An 11,656-nucleotide genomic window follows, 5' to 3' on the forward strand; every position below is an offset into this window, starting at 1 on the left:
GGCTGCCCCAGATTTTTTGGACATGTCCTCATACAGCAGTAATTTTTGGTAACGGCTTTCACAAGCCAAGATGTACCTCACGTGTGCTTCACTGCAACAGAATTGACTCAAAGGCTACTCAAATATTGCAGCAATGATATAAAAATAGCGTTACACACACGCTACTTAATGTAGATACTTAATTTGGCTTGCAGGATTTAGGAGGATGTTGCTTGGTGTTCCACAACATTTTTATTTCCATTTTCTCTTGTACAAACCTGCAGAACAGCTGGTCCTTGTCCTGTTTTTCAAAATGTCAGCATGCATGGCACGACCAGAACCAGTTTAATAACAGCTTTTGTGTTAAAACATTTCAAAATTGAAGTTAACTATTTATTTATTGAAGCCTCTAGTTTACATTCTGGTGGCTGAACAGATTGCACTGGATAAAGAACGGTTTAACATCAGGCATCTCTCAGGAAGTACGTTTGTATAGCTAAGCCGCACATTTATGAGCTCTGATGGTTAAAGTAGCATTACCCTGTTTGCTGACTAAGCCTGTTTTGTGACATCTACGTCGATCATGATCAGTCACCTTTTAACAACACTTATCCTAACAGTCCAAGGACCAGTGTCCTCAACATTTAGCCTCGTTTCTGCTTCTGCAGACCTGACTCTAATTTTTAGCTCATCACTAGAACTCTAAGATTTGATGCATGGTTAGGAAATATTTTGATCCAGGGGATGTAGGACTAAGCTCTCATCTACAAGTTGCAGGACTGTCTCTTGAGGACTGGAGTTTGAGACCCCTGTGTTAATCTGCTCACATGTTTACCCAACCAGTAGAGTTTCTTCTTCCTGCACAAGAGCTGAAGACTTTGAAAAAAGTTCCCATACAATCCCAAAGAGCACAACAATGAGTCGCCAGAGCATCAAATCCCAAAAATTCAAATTCGATGACATTTTAGGATTTGTGTGTCAAATTTTATCTAAGCTGAAAACCCACAAAAGTTAAAAGGTCTACCACCAAAAAAAGAAAAAAAAAAGTCATGACTGATTTGTGTACATGTACATGTCACTGTATCAAACACATAATGGTTTCTAAAGCTTCAGAGAAACAGCAGTGACTTTCATCTTTGATTATGCTTTTCTGAATTGCCAGGCCGGGGCATTTTAGATGAACACTACATTTATTTGCTGCCAATTTTTTTTTTTTTTTTATCAAACATCTGATGACTTTTGTAGCCACATTTGGCAATGCATTAGACATCACTGTTGTAAGCCAATGTTCCTCCAGCAGTACAAAGAGGACACACAGTGACAAAGTGAAATGAAGTCACCCAGTGCAAATTATTTTTGCATAGCTATGCTGACTTTGGTGCCTCTGCAGGGCTTGTTTTTTTCTCAGAACAGTTTAAGTTAAGGTTACTAATAAAACCAAATAAAATCAGTTTTTATGACCTTCTGAGCTCAAAGACATGAAGCAGTACTTTGGCAACTACTACTTCAAAAAGACCTAATTACATCTAATATTTATCTAGTTAGCAGATGGTGGTTGTCACTGCATCAGAAGCCTGTTTGTAAATGAACTGTGGAGACTTTTTCAGAAAACATTATGATGCATAACTGTCAGATCACAGGCTTCAACCACCCGTCACTGATTGGGCCATTTTCAACTAGGGGGAGAGGACCAGAATGAGCTGGAGAGGTGATTTATCTATTTGGAAAATGGACCGTTTGGGGTTGTAATAATGTAAAGTATGGTATGCATAGCTGTGAGAGATCAGCTCCGCTGCCCCTCTGCTCAGCTGTGCAGTAAAACATAATTAGTTGCTTGGAAAGTGGCCAAGATACCCATCAGGGGAGAGTGGTAAGCAGTACTGCAAAACAGAAATAAATATCTGCAGTGCCTTCCGTTAGGGTAAAGATCATTAATGTGAAGATGTGACGCTGGTAAGACATTTCTTTATCAGAAGTTAAGCAGTCTTTGGCATCCTTGAGTTTTTCAGTACCAGCTGTAATTGCAAGAACATCAATATTTTCTGGGAAAACTTAGGTTCTTGAATAGGTTAAAAAAATATTAATGATCAAATTATCAAAAAATGTAGTTTATGTATCACCCTGTTTCCGTTATTGTTGTTTTCTGGCATCTTTCTCCTTTCAAAATGACGAGTGATTATAGAACATATTTAAATCCCTTGCTTGTACCTCCGACATGACACAGACTAAACGTTAGCTCCTACTTTTAAAGTGTCATCTTAATTAGTTTCTGATATTGATCCTTGGACTATCCCAAATTCACAATCTGTAGTCTCATGTTTTGTTGTATTTTTATATAAGTGTTTGACCTTTCTTTGTTTTTGTCCAAGAGTTCACAGTAAGTACTGCAGGATGCTTTAGCTGTTTGAGACATAACTGTTGTCTCTCATTTTTTAGTTTACATTTTTTAATTTTTTTATTAAAAATGTGAACATTGTAGAATATTTTAGTCTGTAGATCAGCTTAATTCTTTTCTATGCAGTATATTAGAGAAGAAATGTCTCAAATCTCAAACTGTTTTTTTTTTTAATCTGTTCATTTAGGAATATTTTAGCTTTTGAAGAAGAGATAGCCAAATACATCCCATACTTATTAAAGAGACCATTTAATTTAGTGCAGCTGGGAAGGTATAAGTGAGATGCCAACTTTTAATACCGTTAGCAGTAAACAGGTAGCTAAACCTGGTAGTCCCACAGCTAAACCTGGTAGTCCCACAGCTAAACCTGGTAGTCTCACAGCTAAACCTGGTAGTCTCACAGCTAAACCTGGTAGTCCCACAGCTAAACCTGGTAGTCTCACAGCTAAACCTGGTAGTCTCACAGCTAAACCTGGTAGTCTCACAGCTAAACCTGGTAGTCTCACAGTGCTTCCAAACCAATTTGTCTGACACTGTCACTGTTTATTTTTGTAATGAGTTCCCACAATGCTGCTACGCTAATTATTTAAAAGTAGTTGCGGCTTCTTCAATGGTTTTTGTAAATGAGGAGTCTCAACCAGCCTAATGAGAGGTAAACTCCATCAACATTCCTGGGTAACTCAAGGACTGCTTGCTTTCAAGAAGACAGTAACACTCCTTATCAACCAACATGAAAACAATTACACTCGTCTGTGCCTTTGCAATGCTTGTAGGTCACACATCAAAAGGAAATGACTGAGTTATCATCTAAAAATAATGTTATAAGCATAATGCTGATACAACAGTATCAGCAATATATTCCACTCTGCTTTAGCAGTATGGTTCAAATGCATTCTATTATAATAGAATGTATTATGCAATGAGACAGCATGAGCATAATATTACTTGAGTTGATGATTAATTGAGGTTTTATTTACTTACTTGTATGATTGTGTATCGGAGGAGGGTGTGCAATTACCGGTAACACTTTATTTGAAGGGGGGTGAATAAGACTGACATGACACTGTCATAAACACCTGTCATGAACATCAATAAGCCTTCATGAATATTTATGACTGTTGTCATAAAGTGTCATTCGGTAAATTATGACACTTTTAATACAAAGTTGACATTATTCAAAATGTCTTTGTCATGACAACTTGACATTAACCAAGAAATCATTACTGATATAAATTTGTTATAAAAGTATTACTGATTGCACTTTAAAAATTAGGTAACTTTATGTTATTAAAGGTAAAGTTTAAACAGTAATGATTTCCTGGTTAATGTCAAGTTGTCATAACAAAGACATTTTGAATAATGTCAACTTTGTATTAAAAGTGTCATAATTTACCGAATGACGCTTTATGACAACAGTCATAAATATTCATGAAGACTTATTCATGTTCATGACAGGTGTTATGTCATGTTTATGAAAGTGTCATGACAGTCTTATTCACCCCCCTTCAAATAAAGTGTTACCCAATTACCTGATACGTAAGAAAACATGTGGAAGATTAAATCTACTTTTGAGAAGCAAGTATTAGGAGCAGTTAAAGAACAACTGAGCAGAGTTAAAGCTTCTCAGTTATATCTATCTATCATTGGAAATTATTTTATCAGTGAGAGAGAGAGAGCAGAGAATGATAAGAGTCTTTTGTTAAAATAGTTTTAATGTCAAATAAATGCTGTAGCAACATTTATTACATATTAGGTGGAGTGTTTTCTTCATTATATGATCTAAGACCAAATTTTCTGTCTTTTTCTGTGTGTTTGCCAATGCGTCAGTGTCCCATAACATGGCAGAATAAATGGGAAGGACCAGAGGAGCCTATGCAGTACCTCAGAGCTGTTGTAGCACGGGCTGTAGCCACACAGGTAAGGCAACAGTGTGCATACGTGGAATGAATGCTCTCCTCTTAAAAACTGCAAGCTCAGCAGTTTTGCCCAGTAATGGATGCTAGTATAAAGCATTTTAAATTTATTACATCACATGCTTTTTTTTATTTTTCTATTTTATTTTTCATTTATCCAAAGGTGACAAAAATGCCGTGGATGCAGGATTTTAAAGTTTGATTTATAATCATGAGAGTTATTTATAGGTGTGCTTATTAATTAATACACCAGAGAAATCATTTCACAGTTTTCTACATTATCTGATAGCAGAATGGTGTAGGAAGTCTCACTCTTAGGTCAGTGACAGAAAATAAGGGTTCTTCCTCTCAGCTGTGTCTGACTGCACGCCTACCTCAATATGCTCCAACAGACTACTACACACACACACACACACACACTTAGACATCTGAAAATAATTCATTTCTGTGTGGATGCATTTCATTATTGGAGTGCGTCGCAAAGCATTGTGTGCCTGTTTCTGTTTGCAGGCCTGCTTGTCCTTCTCTGTGCATATGTCTTCCTGACACTTCTCTCTTTTTTTATCCTTTATTCTAGCCTCACTGTCTACCTGAACTCTATCAGTCTTCATGTGTGTCTGTCTGGAGGCTGCAGTGTCCTTCACTGTCTCTTTCAGCTCATCAGTGCTGAGCGATAACTGTGTTAGCAGCTTTTCTGTATTCTCTCAGCTAATCAAGGCAGAGCCATCCAGAGCGGCTAAAGAACCGAGAGCCAGCAGCACAGTGTCCCCAGACATATGAATCAACCCTGGCAATAAGCAAGCTCAGATGTTTTAACTCTACCCCAAGTTACCTGTGTATAATTAGCACACACTGCCAAGCTTTAGCATATATTCCTCGAAGTTCGAGCTGCACCAATAAGGGCATTTGTGACAAAAATCTAATACCTGTTTTGTTACAAAACCCTAACCTACTAATCTTTGATTTACACAAATCAAAGGCTGTGTGTGTCTTATGGACAATCATAGAAAAAAAACTAACTTCTGAAAGCTTCCAACATGATTTCTCCTTTTAGACGTAGCTCTTACACATTTTAAGGAGCATTATGTCAGGTCAGAATCTGGAGTTTGCCATAAGTTATTCAAATTTTAATCAAAAAAGTGAAAAAAATACATTCAGTTTGTTTTATTATTTCATTCCAAATGTTGTGCTTATGGCTGCCAAAAGGATAACTGTGACCTGATGAGAATCTGTTTGCTAATAATGTGTTAAAATCACATTATTAGTTGAAAACACATTATTTGCCCTGGAGATTGCTCTGCTTTGTGAATTTCCCATTCATTTTTTTTTCTGCTGCAACAACTTTTACCCAAAAATCTGTCATGTCAATGTGACCATTATCATTTACGTAGAATGTGTTAGCTAGTCAGAGCTACTTGACCATGAAATTGTCAAAGCCGATCAATGCCCAATTTCTAATACAGACTGATACCATGCTATAAAAAATCACCCATTCTTAACAAAGATTAAATGAGTTCACTTTGATTATGACATTTTTTCTTCTGTTACTGACCTAGAGTTTAGGCTGCTCTGACGTTTTTTTGATACGCTTACAGTACCTACAGCACAGAGAAAACTAAATGGGATAAAGCAATGAAATTGTATTGATCAACTTTATGTTATTATATAATTATATTATTATCTAAATAGACGAGCATGTAGATTATCTTGTTGAGGAACAAAAGTAAGGTGGAGAAGTTAGATTGGAAGAAGCGCAGCACACTGTACAGCCAATTCTCACAGCCCTGGCTTGGACACAGTGTCTATACGCTCGGTGTTCATCATGTTGGATTTTTTTTTATGCCCGATTTAAACTCTGTGACGAAGTTGCTTAAATACAGCTGTTTAAGGGAAGAGAGAGTAGATAGAGACCAAAATCAAACATTGATTCTTAAATCTTTCCACTTTTGTTGTCCATGCATAAATGAAAAGATGCTTTGCTCTAAGAATTAAAAAAATATATGCTCAAGTGACTTCCTTTCTGAAGTTCTGCAGCTTTTTCCCCAAAAAACATAAATGTAACTAAAAAAAGATGCAAAGAAGCAGGACAGTGTTCTTACCCGATGAGTTGTCCTGGGGACAAAACTAAATGGTTTTTGCAGTGACACAGAAGGAAGCCGCTTATCTAATCAAAGCAGATGTCTGATCTGATGCCCTAGATCACCATCATGGATAAGGCTCTTATCTCTGGCTCTTATCTCTGGCTATGCAAATATTCACAACATACTGGTTATTTCTGTTTTTCCTTTGGCCCCTTTCTCTCCATTTATGTATTTTTTGTACAAACAGTTACTACTCTGCATGTCTATAGCTCGATGTGTTCTTTGTTTATCAGGGCCTGCCATAGCAATGCATAGGGAGAGCAGTGCTTATTTTTTATTTTTATTTATTTATTTTTTTTCTGGGGATTAAAACAAATTGGATTCTTTTGATTAAAAGCAGGTCAATAATTGTTGTTCTAGTTATTCATTATGTTCTCATTAGCAGGTGATTGTGTTTGCGGTATTTTCAGGTTGTTGTGTGGTAATAAAAAATACAAGGAAAGTCGGAGTAGCTTATTAATCGCGCATTTCTATTAAATATTCTATTTTATTAGTTTATATTTCTAATGTCCTATCTAACTCAGACATGGACTGTCAGGTTGCAGATTGGCTCATTTCGAACATGTCTGTGACCAAATAATACCATTAAACTTGATCAATGGTTAATAGTTTTTTTTTTTTTTTTTTTTTTTTTTTTTTATCCAAACAATTTCATTAGTATAAGTACACTGTAAGTACTCTCATCTTAAAATCACCTGTAAAATTTTTCTTTCTGACTTGGAGAAAATTGATGTAATGCTTGAATTATATATTATCTGAGTCTGTTTATCTTCTAAACGATTGGTTTACAAATCCGTGTGCCTCTTGGTATAATTTTTACACAGAGTTGGGTTGAACGTGCGAGCAGACAGGCTCTCCTCTCTGACATCCTTGATTTATCAGAGCTCTTCCACCCTGATACCTTCCTGAACGCTCTGAGACAAGAAACGGCCAGGTAGGAATGAAAGTTTGCATTTTTTATGTGAGCCAATCACAGTTTAAATCGTTACTTTTTTCTCTCTTTTTTTCAGATCCATAGGCTGTTCCATGGATAGTTTGGTGTTTGTCTCATCATGGAGGAGTCCAATTGCTCAGGCCAAGCTACAAGTCAAGGTAGAGCATATGAAGCAGCTGACAGTCAGTTTAAATGACTTTATTTAGGAAAGTCATGCTCAGTTGCTTTTACACATCATGTAAATTGCACATGAGTATTGATACTAAAGAATCAGTCCAACTATTACTCAACTATATTAACAATGACCAAAGGTAATAATTCATAATCTCCTTCTATTCTTTCCAGATTTTTCACTCGTTTCTAGAGGTTGAATTCTTCAAAACTGACACCAAAACTTAAAAACTCCTCACAGTCTGATGTGATCAGCTACGATTTATCTGACCACTTGGGGGCATTGATAGATTATTAACAACAAGACAGTGATGTTAAAGAAAGTAACATACCTGGTTGTAAGGCAACTGGACACCGAATTTTCTCCCCACTAAGTACTTCAAAGACTTTGCAGGACTCTTGACGTGCCACACAATCCTCTCCATTACGGTTTTATGATGCCAACCCTAATTTTAAAGAAACGTTTCAGGGAGAGAGTGGGAGAAGGTAACAGAACCATCAGGTGCTCACTGCTGTTTCTCTGTCAAATATCCAATTTAAGAGTAACTTCATTGTAGGAGTAGAACTGCTTTAAGTAAAACGAGACGTTTGGAGCAAAGGAGAAGGATCGTCTAATTGAAGCGGCTTGAGGGCGGAGTCAGATGTCCAACTTGGCCTACTATCTGCAAACCTACCTGTAATCTGATTGGATCGGGAAATTTGTGATTGACTTGACCTGGACCAGATAATGTGTGCCAACTGTAGATCCCACCATTGGGTTGCAGAAAACTGAAACCATAATCAAAATGGTGTATGGTAGAGTGATAGGCAATTGCAAAATAATTGAGCAAAAGACAACAAGCAGGGATTTCAAAGATTGAAGCAGAAACTGAGAAGAAAAGAAAATAAGATGGACGGCAAACGGTTTTCTGCACAATAATTAGAGACGGACATGTCTGGTGTCTTTGAAAGCTGTCTTGACTGATTTAGAAATTTGACAGATGGGAATATTTAAGATTTAAAAAAGGCTGTAAATCATCGTAGCAGCACAGCATATTTCTGTCCTTCATGCTGTGACAGAGGTTGATGTAATTTCATTGTCTTTTATCCTGTAGAGTAAGGTTTCATTTCTAGTTATGCCAATAGAACTTGGCATGACTTAAGATGCACTTTGTTAAACTACACAAAGGAAAGAAGGAAGGGTGGAGTCTGCAGCTGCAGGGAGGAAAAGGAAAATAAACATCACACAAAAAGAGAGAGAGGATAATTGTTGAGCTTTCTTACGCACAGATAAATGCATGCACACAATGATCTCTCTTCTAGATTTGTCTCTCCCTCACTTGCTCGTTTTTTTTCTTTTTTCTTCTTCCTCCGATTATAGTGATTTAGAGTTTTAGTCGTCTGTGCTTGTCACATTTGGTGCCAAGGTTTCTTTTGTCTGGCCTGCTGTGGAAAATCCCTGAGTCACTCAAACAGCGTCTCTCATGTAATCTGTTTTGCAACTTCTTCATCGAGTGACCTCAGTGTTCGTCACCCTTTCGTAGTTTGTATTTGCTCCATTAGGCTATTTTAATGCACGAGCCCCAACTATGCCGCTCTCGTCACTCTTCTCTTCGACGTCGATTCCCCTCTTCGTCGTCACAGTCAGATTCATTTTGTTTCCTTCTTTCCCTTTGGATTTGTAGATCGGTGGCCTCCAGTTGGAGGGGTGTCGTTTTGACGGGATCCACTTAAGTGAGAACCAGCACGATTCCCCCAGCGTCTCGGCGGTCCCAGCATGCTACATGGCCTGGGCTCCACAGGTAGCTCACATTCGGCGTTGTTAAACTTCCTTTACATTTACAAAGCTGGCAAGGTTTTCTGAGACTTGGCTGGACTTTAATCAGTTTGCTTCACCTTTGTTTGACATTCTAACTTGTAAAAAAAAAAAAAAGAATTGCTCACATTGAGTAAATTTTGGAGGCTAAATTATTTTTTTATCTAAATGTAACAGTCAAAGTGATTTGCTTAAAAAAAAAGACTAAACGTGCATTTAAGAGTTCATTTTAACATTGCAGCTGAGGTGCACCCTTTATTTGAGCAATCTTCTCTTTCCACAATCCTGTCAGCAGTTTTATAGGTCAAGCAAAAGCCTTGTTAATTCACTGCCTTTGCCTGTGCAAATTGAGTGGACTTGCATTCTGTGTCTACCTCATTTTTATTACAATCAGTGTGGAAACCGGAGAGAAAGGCAGTTATAGTCTACTTTAATCTGTGATGTTTAAATGTCATTACGGATATTGAATAGTGGGTGCAAAGGTAAAGCATGCCTTTACTGAGCTACTGTTGCAGTCTTTACTGACAGGCAACACAGCATATTCTCTAGGAAAATGGAGGCCTGCTTTATAGGAGTGACACTAATTAAAATCTACCAGCTGACGCATAAATTCACAGATTAAATCATTTTTTTAACTGCTTAATTTTAGAGTAAAATAGCTCTGAAATAGAAGCTAGTTTACAGTGACGTTGCATGACTTAAAATTTAAAAATCACTTGTGAATTTCATGGACCACCTTTAAAATTCACCTGTGGTACACAAATTAAAGTCGTTTAAGTCACAGAAAAAAAACACAAGTAAATGTGTATTTGGTACAGTTCTTTGTAATAAAAAAACAACCATGTGATAAACATGTAAAAACAATGGTGTCAGTGTTCACATTTCACTCTCTTTCCGTTTTTAACTTGCACAACATCCATCCATCCATCCATCCATCCATCCATCCACCCACCCACCCACCCACACACACACACACACACACACACACACACACACACACACACACACACACACACACACACACTATCTGACATGCTAATCCTCAGTGATCTCCAACAGTCAACCTGCGAGAGGCAGGGTTTGCACATACAGTAAATATTTTTATATAGATATTGCACTTTTACCCTTTATTCCAGATCTCTACAGCCGACTCCACTGACTCGGAGGAGAGCATCTGGCTGCCGCTGTACACCAGCGCAGAGAGAGTGAAGGTGGTCACTCACATCTCCCTGCCCTGCGGACCAAACCCCAACCAGTGGATACAGACCGGAGCTGCTCTTTTTCTCAAACAACAGTGAAAGGGTGTCATCATCGTGACGAGGCCGAGCACAGAAAGATAGAAAAGAAAAAAAAAATGTCTTCAGTCTCCAGTACTGGTTCTCATTTTGTTGCTTGTGCTACAAGAAGTATCCTAAGTTGGAAGACAAAACCTTTAACTTCTCTGGTTGATGTTGACATCTTAATACAATAAAAGCATTGTTATTGTTCAGTTCTTAGGTTGCAGATGAGTTTATATGTTATTAGCTTAACTTGTGTTAGTTTAATATAATTTGGTTCTGGACATTCTACACATTTCATAAATGAAGGAATTCATATTTATCACCAGGAACACTTAGCCTATGTTATATTCCAGAGAACGGCTTTAATTCTGAATGTTTGCTTCAAAATATTTTTGTTACCGTCATTATTTATGGACCCTATTTATCAAAAATAAACCTATAAAAAAACATCATGGTTTATTTATTTAAATGAGTTTGGTCATGGTTTGCGTTCTGCAAAATGAGAATCGGTACGTTTATCAGGCCTCGGATAATTTTCAGTGTATTTCAGAGAGCAGCTGATCCTCAGTGTCAGTGGGCAGAATGTTTCCACAGTAAACAATACAGATCACCAGGAAAAGCCAGCAGATTGTGATCCTCTCTCAAACACACACACACAAGTCAGTCCCTAACCTTTGTGTGATTGGTTGTGAGTCGAGGTTGAATGGAGTCAGTGAAGCTGTGATGAATGTCCAGAGAGCAACATGGCAGAGTGTGAGGTGCACCTCACAGAAACACACATCCATGGATGTGTGTTTCTGTGTGCACAAATCCAACTAAGAGCTCTAAATTTGATTGATGGACTAATTAGGTCTTCCTCTTTCTCTATTGGCCGACGTTTCAATTGTGTTAATGCAGTTGTACAAATGTTTGATAATATGTCAGCCCGTATGTTTGTGCTCATGTTTGACCGGGAGCGCGTGTGTGTGTGTTTTGTGGAGACAGAGAAAGAAGCTGAAACGAGGGAGGAGCGGGGTTTTGTGTGCGCACTGCAGTGTGACAAAATGGG

The 11,656-nt window shown here is 37.7% G+C and overlaps 1 protein-coding gene across 1 annotated transcript in view; it reads left to right on the plus strand.

The window, feature by feature from the left end:
- Window positions 1–11,057, plus strand: part of dync2h1 (dynein cytoplasmic 2 heavy chain 1) — a 108,828-nt gene extending 97,771 nt beyond the window's left edge. Inside the window, exons 92-96 of the mRNA XM_014987415.2 lie at window positions 4,202–4,291; window positions 7,253–7,362; window positions 7,439–7,520; window positions 9,198–9,314; window positions 10,465–11,057. Coding sequence (XP_014842901.2) covers window positions 4,202–4,291; window positions 7,253–7,362; window positions 7,439–7,520; window positions 9,198–9,314; window positions 10,465–10,626 — 561 coding nt within the window. The 3' untranslated portion in view covers window positions 10,627–11,057. The remainder of the gene's footprint in view (window positions 1–4,201; window positions 4,292–7,252; window positions 7,363–7,438; window positions 7,521–9,197; window positions 9,315–10,464) is intronic.
- Window positions 11,058–11,656: the final 599 nt, after the last annotated feature.

The sequence above is a fragment of the Poecilia mexicana genome, unplaced genomic scaffold (assembly GCF_051168715.1).
Source record: "Poecilia mexicana isolate PSO_F unplaced genomic scaffold, ASM5116871v1 scaffold_13, whole genome shotgun sequence".
In the NCBI taxonomy this organism is placed as follows: Eukaryota; Metazoa; Chordata; class Actinopteri; order Cyprinodontiformes; family Poeciliidae; genus Poecilia; species Poecilia mexicana.